We start from the raw sequence: 24,638 nt of genomic DNA, 5'->3' as shown, positions 1-24,638 counted from the left end.
GACTCCATTTTAAACTGCTGCGAACAGGGTCTGTTGTTTGAGATCCCGTAGAAGTGAGCAGATTAGTAGAAAATTGATGGGCAAATAATAACGGAACAGGGGGGAGGTAGGTCTCTTAAAATATAAAAAGCAGGGCAAAAAAGAAAAAAAAGAAAAAAACAATAAACAAACATATACAAATAGGCCAAGAAAAAATAAGCTAAATTCTCTCATTATTTTCCTCTAAACTAAATTTGTTATTGTTACAGTTTTTTGTTCTTTAACACGTTTTATGTGAGGCCATGAAAGATTAAGTAGTAGCTGCATACGAGTCGAATACTGTCATACAAACATAAAAAGCAAACACACTTACACTTAGTGCACGCATATAACGCACTAAATTATACACGAGGTGTATGCACAGTTACATGCAAACATAGAGACAGAAAGCCAAAAGAAGCTGAGACAAAAACTCACAAATATCACCCTGCCACCCCCTCCACCTCTCTCTGTTGATCCATCTCTGCTTTTAATATTATATGTGCACAGATGCGGCACAACATACTAGGTGGCCTCTATCCTCTGGCCCTTCTCCTGTCCGAGGCCAGCTCCAGATGCTGAGCTACAGAAAGGAGGATTAGCTAAGCAAGGCGTGATGGACTAGGTTAGTACCTGCCAGAGAAGGGGAGTGGACCTTGGCAGAAGGGAGCAGGGGAAGGACAGAAGCCTCTGTAGAGGGCCTGGGGCACCTTGCTGTCCCCAGGTTTGTGGATGACACTGTAAATAGGTTCAGCCCTGCTGTGGGGTACAGGAATCACAGTGAACGGGACAAGTGTAGGACACAAATAAAGCACACATACCAACAAAGATGCGACAAATGCACATACAAGTCATGTGGACAGGTTGTACAAGGACATTACAGGGCAACATAACAAACACCCATCCAGTAACACATTCATGCCACGACACACACACACACACACACACACACACACACACACACACACACACACACACACACACACACACACACACACACACACACACACACAAACACTTGCATGCAGCCACATGCATACACACAGGGGGAATACTGCCTCCTCCCCAGAGCTGTGGGTTAAGCTGACTCAAGGCCTTGTGGGACACTCCAATCAAGCCCCTATGAATGTTACTACAGATCCAGTACTTGGATAGGAGGTCAAAGGTTAAAACACAGTCATAACAAGTACAAGTGACAAGAGGTCTCTCTCAGCACACAGCCACGAGCCACTGTCCGGCTGTAAAGTAGTATGGACCACCGGGGCCCCAATCGGCTTTTTCTTTTCCTTCATCAAACACGTCATATGGGTACTTTAAACTACTGTAGGTACACGTATCATCAAAGACACCCTGACAACGCCTATGGAACAGCAACAAAATGGAGGCTGTTGGAAACAAAATGAGACCCATGCAAAATCAGAATACTTGTTTAAAAAATGTCATTTAGCCCCATTCAAGTTCGCTCCAAAGCCATGTTTTTTTTTTTAACTACACCAGCAAATACCAAAAAAGGGCCATTAGCTGATCTCTTGTAGCAAACTGAGCTATGATTTAGTCAAATCTACAACCATAAAGCCATATAAATGTAATGGAGGAAATGGTCTGTAACCTACCTTGTGAAGTCTTCCTCCCCCAGCATGTGGCGGGGAACCGGCGAGTACCTGGACGGGGTGACCTGGGGGGGCGGGTACACCGGCTTGGGCTCCATCGCTCCCATGTAGTTGTGGCTGACGTGGTTGTCCACCATGGCGGGGAAGGCTGGAGGAAGGGCCAGGCCAATAGGGGGAAAGAAAGAATGATTACAACACAGGCGCAATAAGAATACGGCACAAAACACTTCGATATTACCACAACAAAAGTCCCAACCTTTTTTTTTGTTTCATTGGTGTTATTGTAGCAAATTATTGCAGTAAAATTCAACAAAGTAGGTGCTGATATGTGGGAACACAATGACACCATTAAAAAAGAAACTGGAAATCAAGTGATCATAGAGGTACAGGTAGTGGACGTAAAGTAAAACCCAAAATGAACACACCCAAAATTCTTCGTAATAATTCCTCATTGCAAAAGAAAACTATGCACACACACACATCTATGACGAGTACAGTACGTCAAAGTAGAACCAGAAAAGTCGGCCTGTAAGATGTAAACTGGAATTAACTGCCTGTCAAATGGCCAGTGTGCATAATAATTTTAGCATTTGCCTTCATTTACTCTTCCAGAAGAAGCTGTGGGTTTTTTAAACTTATCTGATCACCTGACAGCATGTGTTTCTTGCCACATCTAGCAATGTCTCCGCATTCCCAGAGGTTAGAAATGTAATAGTTGAGAATAATGACATTATTGGTATGAGGAATGGTGGCTAAAACAAAGAATCATAATAACAAAATATAATAACATAATAATTTAGCCAAGCCAGAACACAGAACAGTCTCGTGTCTCTGTTTTATGTCTGTGCTGATTATTACACAATAAGCAACTAGCACGGACTAATATGTGAACAAAGATGTTTCAGTAATCTAGACCTGTTTCAAGTCTGTCAGTCATCTTTTGACATAAAAGGAAAAACTGGCTACACTTTTCTAAAACATTGATGTAGTCCTTGTGCATACATGCAAAAGTCAAAATACCAGGCATAAAAAAACACCCTCTTTCTTCTGAATTTACATTCTTGATGGAGGCAGCTGAACATGATAAAACAAGCTTTTCAAATCCGGATCATCTGACCACGGGTTATAAAGTCAGATCGGGGTTAAGTCTGCATTAAAGGCTCACTCAAACCCCAACAACTACAAACATATAGAACGTACGAAAAGCCCTCGATAGCCCCCTCTAATACTAAATCACTGTTCTGTGGAAATTTGAGATGCTGCAGCTCAAGATCGTGGGCTCTCATGAGCAGGTGGGATGTGAGAAACCATCCACACTCAGTGGGAGGCAGAGAACTGCGCCTGTTGTTGCTGTGGGAAGGATTGTGTGTGTGTGTGTGTGTGTGTGTGTGTGTGTGTGTGTGTGTGCGCGCGCGTGCGTGTGCGTGCGTCTGTGCCCGCGCGCATACAAGCATTCACTACATTCACTATGTGGGTGTCTGGGCAGAGCAGTTTTGGGGAGAGAGCAGTGATCCAACACAAAAATTCTGCAAACATCTCTGGTAAAGATGAAAAAATGGACCCTGACAAACAAATCACCCTTTACCTTACATCAAACATTTTATATAAATGAACATGCTCTAGTACGGATTAGTGAATATGAAAAGTAGATTCGGACTCGGACAGTGTGTAAACAGTGTTTGAACTATGAACAGGAGGACTAGAGCAACAAGAAGAGGTTGATACGTACTGCTGGAATAGTCTGGAGGGGCATACATGTCGTTCAGATGCACGGGTCCTGGCTTGGCCACCTTGAGGTAAACCATGTCGGAGGTGTTCTTTAGTGCTGCCACTGCCTCCTCATGACGCACGTCCTGCAGCACGATGTTGTTCACCTGAGTGTGACGATTGTCAAGAAATGAGAGGAGGTAAAAAAAAAATTAAAATCCCTGTATCAACACCTGAAGGCCTTGTGTCTTTGCTGGGCTGTGACAACATCGTGCATCACAGCAGTCACCACACCAGCCAACACAATAATGAATCATAGCTTGAAGGTATTATGAGATTTCAGCACATTTCAGCAGCGGAGTGAAAGGTTGGTGTGTTGTGCAGCGTGAACAGAGGTCACAAGCAGTAGGTAGAGGTTTTAAGGATGCTCTGAATTTCTTCAGTTTCTCCTTTAAAGATTCGATTGCCTGTAAATAAACTGTCTGTCAAAAGTTTTTTTGAAACTTGTCATTTTTTAGAAGTTTTGCTTAGATTAAAGCAATGTGCCTTCTGTCAATAATGCAATAGAGAACAGGAAAGGAAACGGCTCAGCACGCCTTATGTCAACCTGAGATATGTTGATATATAAGTGACATGGACTTTTAATAAGTCTAATAAGACACTTGCTGTAGATGACACTCTATACTCTGTACCTGTGCTGAAAATCATGTAGCCTCAATGTTTTCTTAAACAGAGGTCTTTTAACTATATCGATGTCTTTTGATAGACTACCAAATGCATTTTCTTGGCAAATATTTCCAAGACAAGAGTAACAGCATGTTTCCACAATGACAGCGATCTTATTCATTTGAACTGTCAATTAGACAAAGATGGCTTTGTGACTAAATTAATTTGCGCTTTACTACACTCACGTAAACTAGAATAGGCAATCTTACATACAGTGAAAAACACAATACAGTGTTCTTGCTGCAGCTGCATAATCGTAGTGATCAAAATGCAAGGTTTTCCAACTCTGATCGATGTTATTTCCACTAAAATAAAAAGTCAGAAATATCTCAAAGATGTACAAAAATGTCCTAAAATGTAGTGTGTTTGTATCTTAACAGTGTAAAATGATCAATTTAGCAACATATCTATAAAAGCTTATTAATCAGAGATCAGTAATGAGGGTAACTACAATTACTTGCAAATGTTTCACAAAGACTGTTGTGATTAATGATTTCTTCTTGGATTTAATAACTCTTACTCCCATTTCCAGCTGATGGGCCTTTTATTGTCCCAGCTCATGGCCCAAATGATAGATTGTTAATCATGTACAAAGTAAGAAATGCTGATGTGCGTTGTTTCACTTAGCTCTAAATGATAGGATGGCGCAACCCGCTAGATAATGTTGTGTACTTAACATGTCCTCAAAACAGTCATCTATATGGAGCTCATCTACCTGCCCAGACATAGAAATGGGTTTTGGTAATACTAAGAACTAAGAAATGGCTGTATTTTTGTTAAACTCGACAGTGAGCCACACTAACACCTAAGATGAGTTCATTTTGATCAGAGCAGTGGATATGTGAGTGAGTCAGCTGTAGTGCAGGCTCATACAGCTAGCAGGCGGTCTCCGGTCTGCAGCCGTCCATCTTTTTGGGCAGCTCCTCCTTCTATGATCTTGGTAATATAGATGCTGTTGTCTCCTGGGATATGCTGGTTTCCGATCCCTCCAGCGATACTGAATCCCAGCCCTGGTTTAGTCACACACAGGCAGATAAGTCAATACATATACGAAGAATCCCCACCGGTTGTATACATTTTTAGCTGTATTCCATGTCTACAAATGTATTTTTAATAATCCTAAAAACTGTGGTGGTCACTCAGAGTTGCAATATCTCTAAGAATGATGTGTGGCAATGAAGCTATATATTCATATCTCTATATGCATCCGACCTTTTGGCCCTTTCAGCAGGTTGACCTCCAGAATCGTCTCAGGCGGGGCCTGCCTCCGTCGGACCAGTAGCCGCACCACAGGCCCCGCCTCCTTCAGAGCTTCCACCGCCCGGCTGTGCACCACCTCCGACACATCTACGTCATTAACACGCAGCACGCAGTCATTAACCCTGCGAAGAGAAAAGTCTGAATGTATTTCACATACACCACGGTGTGTAGTGCAATGGAGTTAATTCACTGCACAAAGGCAGGGAGGCCCAAGCAAGGCCAGGATAATCAGAAACCTCTAAAGCACAGAAAAAAAGCACTCCATATCATAATTTTTGCATGTTTCAGGCTTTGGTTTTCCAGTGAATCATAACTTTGAGGAAGCACACAGAGCCTGGGGACAGAGGGCTGTAGAAACTCTGCCTCCCACACAGCACTGCCTGGCGGGACACGGTGTTGGTGAGCGTTAAAGATGAGAGAAGAGAGGTTAGAGTAGAGAGAGGACGGAGGGTGCAGTGGAGCTTGGAAGGAGTAGAAGGAATGTACAAGGTAAAGAGGAAGAGGAGGAGGAGGACGAGGAGGAGGGTAACGTGGTGAAGAGGGGGAACTTACCCCAGCCGTCCATCCATAGCAGCTGCTCCTCCAGGGATAATCTTGGTTATGAAGATCCCCGGATCATCAGGAATGTGGGGATTGTCTATTCCTCCAGCGATGCTAAAGCCCAGGCCAGAGTTCCCCTGAGCACAGGTTATGATTGGCATTTTCAGTATGGTACAATAAACAGCACACATGCATGCACTCAGATGTAAGTAATAGACTCAATGTGGGCTCAAGGTCAGTACAACATGGCTCTGTTGTCCAGGTGATGCCAATATACTTAAGAGCCATGTTGTACTGACCATTTGTAACACAACTGCCTCTGTGGGCTGATTGAATATGTGTGACATTTTGAATGAAGTGCCCTCTTCTAATGCAATTCACAGTATTACCATTTGTCATGTGTGAGGACACACGTGTTTCCACAAAAACATCTGAAATGCCTGGATTGATGCAAACTGCTCCAGGGCTTTCTCCAGGCATTGTTATGTTACAAATGCCCGGTTGTCCACAGAGAAGTAGATTTATGTTCCAAAGGGAAGATGAGTTCAGGAGCATCATTTCTATTGCATGATACAATGCTTCTCACTCTCTGCTGGAGATGGACACTGCCACGTCCTGCCACTCCTGTCCCTGAGATGACAGAGGACCCATTTGGATCCAGTGGGTCCAGGCGCACGGCTGCATCTGACAGCCGTGGCCACAGGGACAGGCAGCAAACAAGACAGCTGAGAAAAGACTTCACTTTATTATTTTCTATAATTAATGAGAAACAGTCGCAACAAATTAGGACAGAGGGAGGCTGAGGCCTCCCAGTGTGCTGCTCTGGAACCGGGAGTACACTGGGCCTTACCAATAAATGTTACACACCCACAGACCTTTTAAAGTGTGATTTCGCATAGTTTATTTAAGTTTCTGCATGCAGAAATGCCACTTAGAGCGGAAGGGCTGGAGAGATACTGTGCATCCATCGTGGGTTCAAAGGTGCATCTACAGTATATGTGGGTGGAATAATGAGAGCAGAAACATATAGCTGTGCCACTACAGGCTGAACCTCCACTGACAAGTGCAGTGGTGCCTGCTGAACAATTGAACAGGAGAGCACTTTACATTTCTGGCGTCTGCTGATGACATGTGCATCAGCATTATGTAAAGAGCCATGCCTCACTGGCGTTATTCTGTGTAAATACTCACAAGAGACATCACACATAGGACACTCTTATTGCAGTGATGTAAAAGATATAACTTCACTATAACATTTAATACATGACACTCATAAATTTACAGGGATTAACGTTAGTCTTAAGTGTTAATGTACTTAAGCTCAATGAGTAAAGAACGAGCCGCTTACTACCACCTAGTGGAGAGAAATCTATCCATCATGCAGAAATTAAAGAGAATGTGGAAATTGTGGAAAATTGTGAAATAAGCAAATGGTAAAACTCACCCGCTCTAAAATGATCTCTTCATATTTATACATCCCATCACTGCCATTTACCTGTCAAAATAAAGAAACATAATGGTTAGTTACATCACTGAGCACAAAGGATGTCATTTTCTAAAAATATAGTCAGAAAGAATGAGAAGCGTGTAAATGTTTCAGCTAAATCCTTCACCATGTATACAGAGTAGGTCTATGTGCAGACTGAACACAGAGAACCGAGGAGAACAGGATTATTGACGAAATATAAGAGAACATACATGCGCCACATTGTTCTACTGACTAAAAATACCACCACGAATTTTCTGATCTGTTGAAATGAAAGGTGTCGTTCTGTCTTGAAATGCATGTACGCTGTGACACACTACATGTGCAATGTCAGAATGCACATTCCCCACAAACAGGCAGGGTCAATAGGATAATGGATGTCGGTCCACATGGCAAACAGCATGTTGCTACGAGGAGGCGGCCTTTTCACACACACACACACACACACACACACACACACACACACACACACACACACACACACACACACACACACACACACACACATGTTCATGCACTGACACAGAGCAAGTGTGAATGAGGAGGGATATATACTGTACAGACAGCGAGAACAGATACTTACATAAGGGCCTGCATCTAGTGAGTCTGCGTTGACAATGATGGGGGGAGGGTTGGCCTGTGAATATGAAGAGATACACATTATCTCAGTGTGTGAGGCTGGCAGCACACAGACGTAATGCGGTACACACACTACCACTTGGGAGCAGAGTGAAGGGATGGAACAGTCAGCGAGTCTCCTTGGGACTGAGACTGTGGGGAGGGACGAGTGGGGAGGTGTGTGGTGTGTGTGTGTGTGTGTGTGTGTGTGTGTGTGTGTGTGTGTGTGTGTGTGTGTGTGTGTTGGGGGTGGGGATGGAGGGGGGTTGAAAGGTGCGAGGACTGAGAATGAGGACTGGGGCAGAGAGACTGCCGCTTATTAACCGCCACTGCCACCGCCAGACATCCTGCGGTCACATCATAAAACAAACCGGATTGTGTTCCAGCTGTTGGGACAACACGCTTTCATCCCACATCTAGTGTCATATAACACACTGGAGAAACAGCAGCGTGGAGGATCACAGAAATCTCAGGATTTGATGGTTTAGTAGTTGGTTTATATGTTTTTCAGAATGATACAAATTCAGAACAAAATAAGGTGAAACGTCCAAAATATGTCTGTTTTATTCTTTAATTTAGGAAAAACCCAGCCTTTTATTTTACATCAATATCAAATGACAAAACCCACAATTTGATGTATTTGTTATATTGGGCCAATTAGATTACTGACAGAAAATGAATTTACAATAATGTTGAAAATTAATTAATTCCTGTACAAGTTCCTGTTTTCAAATATAAAGGTCTCTGCTTGTCTCTGATTAATGTAATTGAATATGTTGATATCTTTAGATTGTTTGCCTGGTAATAAAACAAACCATTTGTAAGACACCGTCGAAGTGTACATTCTGATGGTAATCTCAAAATTATTTTATGATATTTTACAGGCTAACTAGTTCATATAAATAAGAAATATATTTCTTATGTGAACCCATGGAAACGTAAAATGTCTGTTTAATATCATTGTTTAGTAAAGAGAAAATTTACTGTCAAGAATTTTAATAATCATTTGATTGTTTTAGTCATTTATCAAGAAAAAAAACAAACTGATATTTTCGTCAGAAAAAAAGCATCTGAAGACGTCACCATGATGCGATAAGACTAAACGATGAAACAATGAATCAGATTTACTGTAACAATGATCAGCAGATCAGTCAATAATTAAACTATTAATTGCAGCCCAATAAAATGTTTGATTGATTAATGTTCTCCAAGACCTCTGAATTTCTACAGTAATATGCCATTTAATGTTAATAATTGTAGGTCTGATTAACTAAAAAATATACTTTATATAAATGTATCTTTCTATATAAAATTCTTCCCTCTCTGTCAAATACTTTTCAGAGGAAACATTGAGTACTCGTCATAGTTTTGTTTTTGTTAAGGGCATGAAAATGGTCAAATATAAAATACATATCAACTCTCAGTATCAACTTCAACAGTAGCAGCATTCAGAAGTAATCCAACATCAAGTGCTGCATATTAAGTTTCACACTTCAATGAAGTTTTCAGATCAGCTCTATTGTGCCACCTGCTGTTTCTCCCCCCACGTCAGGCCCGCAGAAGGCCGGAGTGGAAGCACAGAGCAGCAGAAGGAGGAGACACGCTGGTTGGTTTAGGAGCATCTTAACGGCCGTCCTTTAGTACAGCACTGTCTACTTTTTATTGATCTGATCGAGTTGTGTGGGTGAGGGGATGCTGACAGCGCTGCTCTGGGACCTTTTACTTCCTGAGGTCCAACACTGAGGAGAAAAATCACTAGCTGTCTATCTTACCTCTACCCTCCCCCGCCTCACCCTCACCTCCGTCTTACTGATATATGTACAGACTACCCGTGTTCAAGCAGTAGATGCTCGCCGTCTCTGATCGTCCTGCTGAATCACACATTAAATACCACTTTGCAGTGACACTGCTCTGCTATTACATGCACACAGATGTAGGACTTGTCAATTAAATAATATGATAACATCCAGTGATATGAGATGCAGGATTATCTGGAATTTGGTTACAGTAATGTCAGAATATATCTCATTTTTTCAGGCCTTAAAGCTACTTTAAAGTTTAGTGGTTGAATTTCTGAGTGTTCAGGCCCAATACAATTAGTGAGGGAATTATCTTACTTAATATGTCCATTATATTCACATTGGACATTATTTTGAAAGTGTTTCAAAAGCTCCCACAGTCTGCCTCAATTTATACTGCTATACAGTATATTGATATTGAGGTATTAGTTTTAAAATATCATAACTGAGTTTACCAGTATCACCCTGCATTCAATTTTGTTATTTATATTATTTATAGATCAAATTGACAACTATATATAATGAGCAGTGCAGACAAAATTCTCTATAAGATGAATTTCATGCTGCAATATTATTATATATATTTTCTGAAAAACTGAGGATGTTTTTTGGTTAAAATGAAATAAAAATCTAGATGTGGGAGCGACCCAAGAGCCGAGTGGTTCCAGAGAATAACACACAAGCTCATATTCTCTCCTTAGTTTCCTAGTTCGACTGAATGTTATTCGCCTATTCTCTTTCACTTCAATTTCCCTGTCAAATAAAGGCAATTATTCCCAAAAATAAATCTTAAAGAAAAAAAACCTCGACATGTAAAGTAGTTCTGCGCAATGAACTAAAAATGACCCACACTTCCCTCCCCTGCTCACCAAAGGGATAGACATCAGAGCATGAAATCTAGAAGAAAATAAATGATGGGTTACATACGTTTATGTTTGTTTGTATCGCCATATCTCAGACAATAAAAACCTATTACTCAAATACTCAGCTGTTCTATGCACTGTACATTTTCCAACAACTCCTTGGATATACGTCATTAAAGACATTTACTGTAATACTAAGCTACTTGAGTGGTATAAAAAGCCTCCCTTTAAGGGTTTTCAATCAAGCTGCATGTGGCTGCAACACCTCTGCGTCTACAAAACAGCTGCTTGACACACAGTCCCCCGAAAAAGGTTTGATCAAAAGCACCTCACAAGCTCTTTGCTTCTCGTAAACCCTCACACTTCTCAGTGTTGAGTTGCACGGTAGTGAAGGTTCTCCAGAAAAATAGGAGCTGTAGATTTGACCTGCTCCACTCAGTTGTGATGTGCGATGATTCTGGACAGCTGTGGCTCCAGCACCCCCTCTACAATAACACACACACACACACACACACACACACACACACACACACACACACACACACACACACACACACACACACACGCACACACACACACACACACACACACACACACACACCGTCAGCACAAACGGGCCTTCGTTGTAATCTGCATATGGACTAACAGATGCTCACGTCTGTGCTTGTGTTTGCACATTTTTCATGAAAGCTTTGCACTCTTCCCTCCCTTCATCTTAGACCCCGACTCATTGCACATGCCCAAAATCCAGTAGAGACTTTAATGGTGAGAGCGTCTTTGATTTGGGTGTGAAAAACCACGGCAGCCATGATAGCGTCAGCCTCTTGTGAATGAAAACCATGAAACCAAAGTCGATACAGCAAGAAGTGATGAAACGCAGCCTGAGGGCAGCACAGGGGAAAACGCTGGCTACTGTTGTCCCCCTGGTGACAGACGAAACTACTGAATCCACTACTCAGACCACATGTGAAAAAACACACCTGTTATGGTATAATGCCTGAAGTGCTTATCATAAGTATCATAGCGGACCTATGCGACCCAATGGGATCAGTGAACCTACAAGTCCAGCTGAAAGACAATAAACCCATCAGTCGTAAAACCAGCAGTATTATCCTGACCTGGGATTGCTGCGTAATCCCTCCATCTGAATCTCACATAACAAGCAAACAAAAAGGAATAATGGAAGATAATCTGAACGCGAGTAATCTCAACATGAGTTTGTTAAACATTTAGCAATTTGCTCAGGTAACTTGGATTATAATGGATTACCCCTCCCTTCTTGGGACTGTGGGTACCCTGCTCTCACCACATGCACTGGAAATAAGACAGCTGATTAAAGGCCGTGAGATCTTAAATTAATAACACATACTGAAGGTAACATAAGGTGCCGTCTGTGCTACAGTATAATGGTCCCTTAAAGGACGAACAGTGGACAAACATTGATTTACAGTATCTGGATTTTCCTACCACAGGAGGTAGGTTGAGGGTCACGGAGGGTGAAGACAATAACAAGTCTCTTACAGACTGACGTAAGCCCAGAAGGGGATGGGAATGTCTGTCAGTGTGTTGCAGGTGAATGTGGGTCAGACAGCACCAAGAGATTCAACTGGTGACGAAGTGAAAGATTACAGATGTGGTACCGTGCCAGAGCTGCAGACGTGAGCCCGGAGACCTGGACTTCAATCACACTTAAGTTTCACAAACGAGGACTGGAGACTTGATTTGAACTTTAACTTACTCTGAGACTTGGAACAACTAAAGACAAATAAGAAAGCAGCACATTTTATAGCATTAATTAATTGTTAAGTCTCTATATTGAAAAGGCAAAGTGTTTGCTAATTAAAGGAAAAAGTAAAAGTAAATATTCAAATGCAGCAACAATCAGCATTAAGAGACTTGAAAGACTCGCCATTTGCCCAAGAATACAAACCACCTGCCTGGCACTGGCCCTCAAAGACTTTGAGAATATGATATGACAACCTCATTTGTACATGTGATCTGGGCCTAGATTAATTACCTGGACAATGACATCCAGCACAGGTGCTTCTGCATTTATCCCCTGGTGATAAGCCTTTTCGTTATCTCAATTCTATCTCAAGGTTTTATATTTTAATAATATGGCCATGGTGGATGGATGGAATTTACAGATGAATCCGATTCAACCACAATTTAAGCCATCTCATTGGATCATAATGCAATCCACAGTCATTTATCATTTTTGTTCATAAGATATCCAGATCCTGGTCACGCGTTAACTGACAGCTGCCTCAAAAGATTTAACAACAGGCATACTGTGTGTGTGTGTGTGTGTGTGTGTGGGACTGACAGATATTTCTTTCTAATTCATAACATGAATTATTAAAGACTGTTTACACAGACAGTCGTTGTTCTTTACTTCTGCCCACCTGCAATGTCACTGTAAGTACAAAGTTACAGTAGCTGTGGTAGAATACTGTAGGGACGCCCAAACAAACAGGCTGAGATATGGAGGCAACTGAGCATACTGGACACAAAGACCTCATGTACATACAGTGACAATAAGTCCAGACTGCTTCCCCAGCATGAGATCATTACAACAAGTCCCCACAGAGCACAAGAAAAGACGGAAACTCACTCGCTACTGTGCTTTCTTTTTTTTCTCTCCCTCTCCAGATCCATTCACCCATCTGTTCATCTGGTTTTAATTCATCAATCTACCGTCTTGCTCTTCTGCCAGTTGAGGTTGTGTGTCTGACTCCTGTCTCTCAGCATCACAGAGGATGTGTATCATGTCTTGGTGGCATTGCACCACACAGTGCTCACTTGGTCACAGACCCTCGGGACTGTAAAGCTACAAAGACTCCCAGTGAACCTTGGCAAGTGCAGGGCACAGTGTTCATCCAAATTGTTAAATAATCAATGTGTTCCCATGGTAACCGGAGCTTGCACTGCATTGGCAGGCAAGCCTGCCTAGCCACCTCCCCTTGCTTCATTTCTCACTGTTACCTCACTGCAGTTTATGCGGCTCTGTGCTCTACACATGCAGGGCAATAGGCCTGAACTGCCTTCAGTGCTGCCCCGCCGCACCACACACACAGACAGACACACACAGACAGACAGACAGACAGACAGACAGACAGACAGACAGACAGACAGACAGACAGACAGACACACAGACAGACTGACAGACAGACAGACAGACAGACAGACAGACAGACACACACACACACACACACACACACACACACACACACACACACACACACACACACACACACACACACACACACACACACACACACAATTTCTACGATCATGAGAAAAAGGGTCTGTGTCATTTGTCATGACAAATGGATATTAAAGATTTGACACTGTAGGTGCAATGGAGTCAGGATGACCAATTTAAGTGAATATCCATCATCTATATTATGTTTGACCATTTAATGCACAAATGCATCAGCTGACAAGTCTTTTTCATCTGATTATGCCAAGTTTAATATCACCTGGTTTGTCAGGCACATATATTGTTCCTTATCTACATTAAAGGAAAAGGTTCAATGTTTGGAGGAATACGATGAATTGCTTCCTAGTCTACAGTTAGATGAGAGGATAACTTTAATGAAAACAAATCGGCCTACCAGCATCTCTAAAGCTATTTAACATAATATACAGTATGTTGTATATGTGGAAAAACATAGAAACATCAATCTGCTGTTTTAACGAGCCAGCATTACTAAATTAGCTGGTTGTTGGGGAGTAGCTTCATGGTGTCCTGTGTAGATGTGAGTGGTGCAAATGATCTCATCTTACTCTCAGGAAGAAGCTAAATCAGGATATTTCCCAAAATGTTTTATGCAACTTATAGGTGGAAATATGGCAGCCCACTGTCTCTCTAGATGTATTACCAGTATCTTACAGTTGGCCATCAAACCAAAACAAACAAGTAATCTAATATTTCAGAAATGTTGGCGTGTCCTGCATCATATGTGCAGAGGTGGATGCCTCTGCATCCCTGCCGATGACAGTACCGTTACACCTTTGCAAAAATAAACCCTGGCTTTCTTCTTTGACCGTCAGCGATACGTTCAACTTGGGTCACCCCCGTCATTGGTGGAGCGGAGAGGAAGAATAAGAGGGTGGACTCTGTGCACAGCGACTGTGTGCTGACAGTGCAATAACCCCTTCCTCCTTAGCAAACATTTCCATATCTGTTCCTCCCTCACCGAGGTACAGTGACATGGGAGCTCAGTCGCAGTGAAATATGACAGTCAACCCCGCTCAGATGGTGCGCCCAGTCACTCAAATGATGCAGCTGGTGCTGAAGGAAGCTCTTCCTGGGCCTAAAGTCAGCGCTTATAGCAGACAGGAGAACAAGGAAAACATGCTATAACGTGCTTTGTGTTATCTGAAAATGTAGATGCCTCTAGCGGTACTGGGTTTATGTTTTCTAGCAGAATGTGGGATGAGAGACGCAGTCAGTGGTGCTGCTCTGATCCTCTGGCTCTCATTGGCTTCTCGTAGGCCACGCTGCAGTCCAATCAATACCGACTCAATTACCATGCACCCAACATCTCATTCACCCTGTATCCCCTGTGCCGGAGGGAAGGCGAGAAGCAAGGTGAGAGGAGAAGTGACAGATGGATGAACACATGACAGCGAGAGCTGTTTTACTCACAGACACGGTTAAAACTCAATGTCAGGGACAAAGGCGGAATAACGAGATGTAATAAAGAAAATCCCACAGCGGTAAAGGTCAACTGCTCCTTCTCTCCTTCTACAGTGCCATCTGAATTCAGGCATTCATTTCAATGAGGAAATAATTAGTTCACCCATAAAACGGCCCCATTAAAGCTCAAAGTTTTGTGATTTGATGGCTATGATTGAGCATTTTGACTGTGTTGCCTCCCCCACCTCTCCAAACCCTCCCAACACACACCATGGACGCACATCTATGAAACTATAATTAATAGCCCGTCACAGCTGTCAGCAGCGCTCCCTCCTCATCTTTATGTAATATTACAAAAGCGTGCTCTGGCTTACCTCTCTGTCATGCTGAGCAGCTCCAAATGAGAGCTGGCTAGTTTGACCTTCACAAGTGCAGCCACAGAGGGAAAAGTACTTAGTGTAACGAATATTCATAACAGTGCTGTTCGGGAAGGCCATCTACAGGTTTGCTGATCGTATTGTTCGTCGAACCTGACGGTGTGTGTGTGTTTGTGTGTCTTTAACATATATGCAGTGTGTAGAGGGTGTGCAATTTTTACATACCATTGTGGGGATAGCACAGGCTGTGAATACTGACAATAACGATGGCTGATATTTCTCATGCTGGCCCACTGGGACCCTTGAACAGAAGTGAACCATTGTTAATGTTGTTACAGTAGTTAACGTCTGTTTGTTTTTTTTGTCTATGACAAGACAAAATGTCTGCTGTAAATGAGGACTCTGTTTGAAATGGGTGATAGTTCAGTATTATCACTTTTTAAACTACATGATCTTATCATGCTACCATTCTGAAAATGTCTGCCATTCAAACACATACATTTTGAACATTTTGAAACAAAAAACTAAAAGGTCTGAGTTGAATTGTTTTCATGTATGCATAACACTGAAACTGGAGCACAGTTCATTCATTTAAAGATCAATTTGATTATTTTTCATGCTTTTAGCATAGAGTAATATAAATTGACATCATAAAATAACCTTATGAATATCGTGATAAGGATTTCAGCCATTTTTGCTCATTGCTATGTTGATAACACTATGGTTACTATGTATAGTGCCATTAATAAGATTTTATACTAGAATTATTCTTTAAAAAATTATTAGGATGCATATTCTATTTTAATAGTGATTTGCTTGTGCACCGGAGCAACAAAGTAGAATGTTCCAGGTGTTTTTTCTGAAAGGAGGGTCTCAGGACAGCGGGTGTTATATGCTGTACAGAATGTAAAGCCTCTTGTGTGATTAGGTTATAAACAAAAACATGACAGGATTTTATTTAGGTATATATCATATATATAAAGTATATATTGTGTTCAGGAGACAGTCTGGCATTCCTGGATTAAACCAAGTTTCAAGGCTGAGACTCGTGTTTTCTTATCAGGCAATATAGAAACTCTTGATAGAGAATAATAATGGGGATCCAGGAGAAAGTACGTCAGATATGGATTGACAAGACACCTTTACACTTGTCACTCTGTCTCTACTCAATCGAGTCTGTCATTAAATATCGCTGTTTAAGTCATCAAGTCGGCCTCCTGAGGCTTCTCCCAGTGGAGTAGAACAGCTTCATGATTTCCATCACACTTACTTCAGCGGTGCAATTTCAAGTGGGGAAAAAAATGGTGTGGCCTGTAGCTTTCAACAAAATAATGTTCATCTTAAGAAAAGCAGGTTTACTGAACAATAGAAAACAGTATTTATGTTTTTACCCAGGGCTGCAACTAATTGCTCTCTTTGTCTAAGCAATCTAACTTGGTAAAAAAAAAAAAAAAATAAAAAAAAAAATATGCCCATCACAAATTTCCAGAAGTGAGTTTTCAGATTGCTTATTATGTCCCCAAACCCCAAAATATTTAATATAAATTCACTAAAACCAAAGAAAGGAGACAACATGTCCACCTGATGAGCAGAAACCAGAGGATTTTAGTTTGATAAATGGCTTCAACCGACTGACATTCAAAATTGCTGCAGATTAATCTTTTAATTGATTTATAAAAACTATAAATCTAAAGCATTATTCTTTTCTATGAAGTACTGTACATTTATATAAAGCAGCATTACAAGTGATGTCTCAGTGTTATTTCTCTGACTGCTTTTCAAATGCTGCTGCTCGTAACAGAATTGCAGGTGCTCCCCTTCATGGCAACAGCCAACTGTTGTGCTAAACATGGCAACTGTAAAAAATAAAACCAGTCGATAATCCTTATTGATTTTTTAACCAGATACATTCATTGTTGCTGCATTACTGTACTGCTAATTTCATCAGTCCCTGATCTCGCCATCACACAGCCGGCACCAGGAGGCTCAGTCACAAAGTAACAGCTCCAGTGAAAGTCACCACATGTCCCGTGGTGAGGCTCCATACAAAAGGAAGCCTGTCATGTGTGAGTGTCATCAGTATGCTTCACATATTCCCACCCCCACCTCTTCCTCGACATCAGAGGTCACTGCAGCACGTTAGCTCAGCGCTCTCGACTAGTTGCTGCCCTTTGTTGCCAAGCTGAAGGAGCTGCTGAACCCCGTCCTCTCTGGTGTTTTGGATCATCAGCTACTGTAAGTATCGGTGACAATGCACAACCACACACAACTAAAGCGCTGCCATTTTGATGCTTTTACCGCTGTAATGTTACTTCCTCAGTCAACAGGAGTGTATTAATCTGCTGCTGTAATGAGAACATCTTAATCTGTTTTAATACATACAGTTTGGGGTTTATTTTGATTTGAATGTGTTTGCTGGTTTGTTTGTGTGAATCTATGAAGATGCTGATGATGTTACTGAGGTAACAGTCTTAGTTGGACATGACAAGGTATGACACTTCAAAAACATCCACTAACAGTTTAGCGAACATCCAGAAATTAAACTCATAATTCATAATCAGTCTCTTCACTGACGCAAGAGTGAATTCTGGAGATGGCAAGGAGCAACTACAGGAGACATCAAATGTAGGTGTTCACGATTAGATGAACATGTTAGAAGTTAAATATGCACAATGTATTTCAGTTGACTGTCCAAGGATAGAGCATATCAAATACTATTCAGATTATAAAGGGCTCTAGGTTTTATAGATTTGGGTAATAAAATGGACTTGACTTGATCTGCATTGACTGAGATTTAACAGTTTTTAAAACTATTGGTATAACTGCGTAACACTTTACATCTCATCTCTTGAAGCTCTGTAAAATATCACATCCCAACCTGTTATCTGAAAGGAAACCTTACTGTACTAACGCAATAGTTTGACATCATGGGAAATCCACATATTTTCTTGAGAATCCGTAAAGAGCACAGCAAATAGTTAGCCTAAACAAATGATTTTAAATCTTTTAATGAGTGAGCTTCAAAGGCGCTCGCAGGTGGACTTTTGTTCATGAATAAAGCTAAGCCAGCTGTTTCTAGTCTTTCAGATGAGCTAAGCTAACTGGCTGCTGGCTGTAGCTTCATATTTACTGTGCAAAAATGAGAGCCAACCAACTACGACATTAAAATGTTCTTAAGCTGCCTTCTATCAGTCCTAACTTTCTACTTACATCCCAAACTTACTAACCGAGAAAAGTAACTCATTGCAGTTAAAGGGATTCACATAAAAGTTAACAATCTGTAACTATTTCTCACCCAACACAGCCGATGGTCCACAATGCTCTGTCCCTTTTCAATGAGAGCACTCTGCTTTGCTGGCGCACTTTGCTCTGATTCACTTTTGTCGCCTTCATTTTCCTCAGTCCTTTCCTGAGCACCCCAGAACACAATCTTCTGAGCTGCATTTAGACCCGTCCAATTTTAGACTTTTTTCTTCCTTTTAATTGAGAACATTGGACGATGAATTTGCTTCATGGTCCCAATGACGTTGCGAGCAGTTTTCCCCCAGGGCCACGATGATCCTCAAACCCCTCGAATGCACTTTATTGCAAAAAAATAAATAAATAAAGGATTTGTTTTTCTCTTTCCTTTACCTACCTCTAACTCAACAAGACTTCACTCACACAGTCATGTGTTTTGCGCTTTTTTAAAAAAAAAAAAATGTGACTGTGCTGGTGCACAAATTAAAATCACGAGACAGTGATAAAACTGTGGAGAGCAAATACAGATTACTTGGAGATCCACTGTAAAAAATAATATAGTGAAAACAACAAGGCTAACTTTGACCTAAAGGCCAAAGAAAACCAGTTCGTAGCCGCCTCCCATGGGGCTCAGCCTGCCGCTACATACAGCAGCAGAGATCCTCCTGTCATGGCTGAGGCTTCGTGCACTTCTATAAGCTCCGCTCGGGAACACCCACACACTCGCATATCTCCATTCACTACCCTTGCTTGAGTTTTGGCTCACAATAAGTGTAGGTGTTGAAAGTGATGAAGAATTACAGTAAGTAGGACAACGAGCGAGGCAACAAAAACAAGTGCCGTGCCTCTATTTTCCCTCTGATAGTTATGAATACATGAGCACATTTATCCATATGCTTATGTATTTAGCGCCAAACAGCAGAGGGAAAAACAGGGCATTGTTTTAAACGTTTGTAGCACTTTGGTGATTGCCAAATCAATCTGCCTCCTGTCGAGGGTCCAGATTTGCCATTTTTCTCTGCCCACCTTGGGTTGTATTCCGGCAAAACACACTGTCCCCTAAAGAATGCATCTCGGCCAAGATCAGAGTGGCCATCTTACATGACTGGAGAGATGACACACTGATCTGAAAACACTGAAACCTTTAATGCTCCAACAGGGGTTCCTGTGATAAAACACTGTAAACCAGCTGGCTGTCAAAACACAACAAACCTGTTTTGTTGGACAGGATATGAAGACAAAATGGACCGCAGCCACCGGAATACAAAATGAATGCTGCAAGATAAACAGTAGTTTTGAGTTCAGGATGTGTTGATAAGAAAATTAATGAGTGCTTAAAAATGAAAACCATCCTTTTGAAATAGAGCTTAAATTAATTGTTTGATATGTTGGGAAAATATTTTCCCAGCTGCTGACAGTTAACTAAATGTTCGTCTTTCAAATATGAAGCTACGTCCAAGAGGCTCAGCCTCAAGACTGGAAAAAGAGAGCAAATAGATGATATCTTCTTTGTTTCATCTGCTCAAAAAAATGAGGTGTAAAAACAACAGTTGCGGATATACAAAGGTTTATGTTTTGAACAAAAAGCTCATTATAACTCCTGGCTGGTTGCCAGGCAACCAGTAATGACAAGAAGTCACCACATCCATTCAAGAAAAAGCACAGCACAGACTTCTCCATAAAACCACTAGCTGTTGTTTTACACTTTGTTTTTTAAACAAATGATATACAATGCGTTAATTAGAGAGGTTTTTTGTTTTTTTTCCAGTTTTTGTGCGAAGCTGAGCTAATTGTCTCTTCGCTGGAACTTCCTATTTAGCATACGGATGAGAAAGTGTTATCGATCTAATTCAATAAGATTATCGTTTTTCTTTTTAAATGGCAACTATTAGTCGATCCTGACTTTTTTTTTTTAATCATTGTAAAAATAAATCTCTGAGCTTTGGACTGTTGGTCAGACAGAAGAAGTGATTTGAAGACATAACTGGACTGGAAGAGTGTGAAGGAAATTGTTCTGTTTGTTTTTCTAACATTCTGTAAAACAGAACAGAAATATGACAAACCATTAGCTGCAGCAGTAGAAGGCCCATTTGTTAATATTTGGAAATGAGCAGCTATATAACAAAACAATATTTTTGGTGAATTTGTGAAATTTATGAAAACAGATGTCATTTTTTATATTTAATATTTTTACAACCTCTATTTTATATTCTGTAATTTATTGCTTTGCCCTGTACATGCCGCTGCTGTAACGACAACATTTGATCGATCGATCGATTGATCGATCATCTATCTATCTATCTATCTATCTATCTATCTATCTATCTATCTATCTATCTATCTATCTATCTATCTATCTATCTATCTATCTGTCTATCTCACATAATCACAGTCAGTGTTTGTGCACAATATAAATCACAACAATGAGTAAAAACAGAACAAAACATTTGATCTCACCGACAAGTTTGTTTCATCAACAGAACAACACACACGTAATTTTCTCATCTTAAGAAGCTTTAAATTACCATCTATTGTCCTTCATATTTGTGCGTGTTGGAAAAGAAGCATGACGCCCACCCAACAGAAAGCTGTATTACAGTGTTGCACTTGCTTCACAATACAAATATTTGAAAAGAACCTTTAAAAAGACCAATCCACGACTTTTAGGTGTTAAACTAAACCTGGTTACACTAAACATTAATACATTATAAATGCCAGGCTGAATTTCTGTAACACACCAAGATATTGTTCAAGCAGCAACACCCATTTTCTTGAATTCTGGGCGCATGGATTGGTGTATTGCATCATTCCTGTCATTCAGACCGCCCCTGCCTCGTTCCCGCCTGCTCAGATATCCTAGTGAACATACGCAGGGCTTGGATTTGGCTGATTACATAATTGGAAATTTTAATGGTGAATATTAATCCACAATGGCCCATATTGGGTTTTATAAGCAGGCTGATCAGGATCTGCAGGCTCTTAGTAAGCAGCGGCAGTCGATGGACAATGACGCTCTGGGCTAGAAGAGCTCTTTATATTACACAAGTGGCGTGGCTGACACAGCAGAGCACCACTAAAATGTCTAATAATGCTGTCCACCACATACCATGGTATGTGCACATGGTGCACATGGTGCATGGCACATGTCTCTGTTGCATTTTTAGTTGGTGCTCCTACATCACCACAGACATATTTTTCTACATATAAAAAAATGATTTGTTCCTTGAATGTTGTGTCATCGCCAAAAAAGCTCTTGGAAAACCAGAAGGCTTTGGTCGCCTGCGTATCAACATCGCAGTCTCTGGTAATTAGCGAGCTGAGCAGCAAAGCTACTGTGCAGCTCTGACTGAGCCTGCACCATGGCAACACACAGGGCTGTGTCTGAGCACAGGCTCCTCTCCTCCCCCTTTCTCTCTCCCTTGCCGTTCCTCTTCTTTACTGGCTCATCCCTTTCTTCACGCCACACCTCTCATTTCTTCCCCTCTTTTCTCCCTGCTTCGCATCCCTTCGTTTCTGCCCTTCTCCTCTCCAAATCTCCCTCCCGTGCATCCCATCCTCTCTTGCATCATCACAGCCCAAACTGACACAAACATAAAAGACACTCGCTGGCTCACATTCAGGGAGGGCTCGGCGTTGATGCTTTCCTCGACATTCTCAACACAGGACTGAGCGTTTTTACGGCATATGGCAATCAGTAGGATGTCTGTGTCCTCTCAATTTGATGTTCCTCGATGCATGCAGTGGGCATTTTAATGTCTGTATTTAATGTATTGGCAAGTTGCTCAAAGCCAATGCAAATGAACAATTTGAAAAAAATTCACTGTCAAGACGCTGTATTCCTTATTGTGTTCCCTACAACATTCACTCCCTGGTAACAAAAGCATAATTAAATAGATAGTCCATCATCAGATCTGTATGCTCAAAATGAAGCTAGATGCAGGATTAAAGTGAAGGCGAATGAGTGGTCATTTTCAACCTCTGCAGGGACTCTTGTTAGATCTTTCCTGCTGCGTTCATTCTTATGCTAAGGTAACCTCTCATTTAACTCTTGACAAGACAGCAAATACGCCTATTTCCTAGAAATGTATTGCTTTGACATTTTTGTGACTATGTTTGGACAACTTGAAGCACTTTATAGTGCAGGATTGTCACGTATGAATGAACCTCTGTTACATTCAAGCAGCTGATAAGCATGTTTGCACAATGCTGATTAAGCCTACAATAAGTTCCCCAGATAAATCTCTCTGTATTTTACAATAAAGAGGTTTTAAATCGAATGTCTGGTGTGACTTTTCGTAACTGGCCAGATGAATAAATACTGGGCATGCTCTAATAGCAGATCGTGGGTCTGTGCATGTGACACTTCTGCTGACCGAGGCTGCTAACTGGAATGGTGATTAAAAAAAAATTACAAATTTCCAAGGTTGTGACACCTTTAATTTGATTTGATTTATCCACAATTCATCGACCGTTTTACAGCTGCAGTAAACAGTAGCGACGGAGTAGACTACCACAGAGCTTATATTTTCTAATGTCTTTCCCTGGCAGGATGGGGGAACAACATTTCTGCATGTTTAGTTACAAGAACAGTTATTTGATCAAAACTTTTTTATAACCTCAACTTGAAATTAGCACCCTAATTCTAATAGGAAGTGGGACAAAGGGTGCAGAAACCTGGTTTCTGTGTCAAAGTCCTGTGTTTTGTGCCACAACCTTCCTCCTCAGCATCCCTTGACTTGAGTGCAGCACCAGGTCATCACACTGTGGAGAATGTTGTTGGAAAGTTGCAAACATGCTGGAATATTTCTCAAAGGCATGACCTTAACATCTCTTTCATCATGGGGAAACACGTCAATCTGATGTTCTTTTTTCATGTCTGTATGTTAACGGTTACAGATAACAGCTACATCCAATCAAGTCCAGGTCATCTAGCCTTGTTACACCAGAAAGAGCACAGCGAAGAAAAAAGGGCTTCTTGCTGCTTTAAATGTGTCAACGAGAGAGCAAGTACTTCCACACATTCTGCAGCAGACATGACACCGCTATTTCATAATAATATGTTATTATGTATTTCCAGTGTGTAAAACACATTAAAACACAAAACTCCGGTTTTTTTTTTCAACACGTGTCGGCTTGCGTGACTTCAGATTAAAAACAACAAAAATTACAAAAACAGAACAAAAGTCTTGGTAGCCTAAAGCATATGTGTCAAGGTTCTACCTTTTCCTTAATGAAGACTTATGCAATTATTTTTGCAAGTTTCACAGCACTGGGAGGGAATGGAGAGAAGTTTCCTTGAAGAGTATGTTTGTGAAGTAAAGCATGGAGTATATGGAGTATAAAGTAAACTATAGGATCAAGTATTAATATCAAATGTTGTTAAATGCCTCACCTCTTAGAGGCATTCCTGACGTGACAATAAAACAAACACAGGCTTAAATATATAAAGAATGGAACACAACTTAGCTTTCACAGCAAATACTCATCGGTGCTAACCAGAGCTGAGCAGGTTCAACAGATTTGCAAACACTGGTATGATCGCTTGTGTCATACTTGTAGTGGCAGTGAACTCTGAAAAAGTGTGAATTTAATATCTTTTAAGTTACATTGTGCTGAAAGGTTTTCTGGCTTTACTGTACCTAATTTCTGCTATAAGGGTCTTTCAAGACTTTTTAATCAACTGGGGGATGGACATTTTCCTCAGAGCTGTAATATATCAGTTATCCATACATTTAATGCGTTATTCACT

The 24,638-nt window shown here is 41.1% G+C and overlaps 1 protein-coding gene across 5 annotated transcripts in view; it reads right to left on the bottom strand.

Moving 5' to 3' along the window:
* dlg3 (discs, large homolog 3 (Drosophila)) overlaps nt 1-24,638 on the bottom strand; it is an 83,642-nt gene that overhangs the window by 23,544 nt on the left and 35,460 nt on the right. For 3 of the 5 annotated variants that reach the window (XM_069171705.1, XM_069171706.1, XM_069171707.1), the window contains 7 exons: nt 7,931-7,984; nt 7,306-7,356; nt 5,874-5,998; nt 5,274-5,443; nt 4,935-5,071; nt 3,358-3,502; nt 1,632-1,776 (listed from right to left, as the gene is read on the bottom strand). In XM_069171705.1, the coding sequence (XP_069027806.1) occupies nt 1,632-1,776; nt 3,358-3,502; nt 4,935-5,071; nt 5,274-5,443; nt 5,874-5,998; nt 7,306-7,356; nt 7,931-7,984 (827 nt within the window). The remainder of the gene's footprint in view (nt 1-1,631; nt 1,777-3,357; nt 3,503-4,934; nt 5,072-5,273; nt 5,444-5,873; nt 5,999-7,305; nt 7,357-7,930; nt 7,985-24,638) is intronic. The other 2 variants (XM_069171708.1, XM_069171709.1) reach the window with 1 other exon arrangement.

Source organism: Embiotoca jacksoni, unplaced genomic scaffold (genome assembly GCF_022577435.1).
Source record: "Embiotoca jacksoni isolate LCO1_2020_lvr unplaced genomic scaffold, fEmbJac1.0.p SCAF_5, whole genome shotgun sequence".
Lineage (NCBI taxonomy): Eukaryota > Metazoa > Chordata > Actinopteri > Embiotocidae > Embiotoca > Embiotoca jacksoni.
This window is presented reverse-complemented; position numbering and strand designations above follow the sequence as displayed.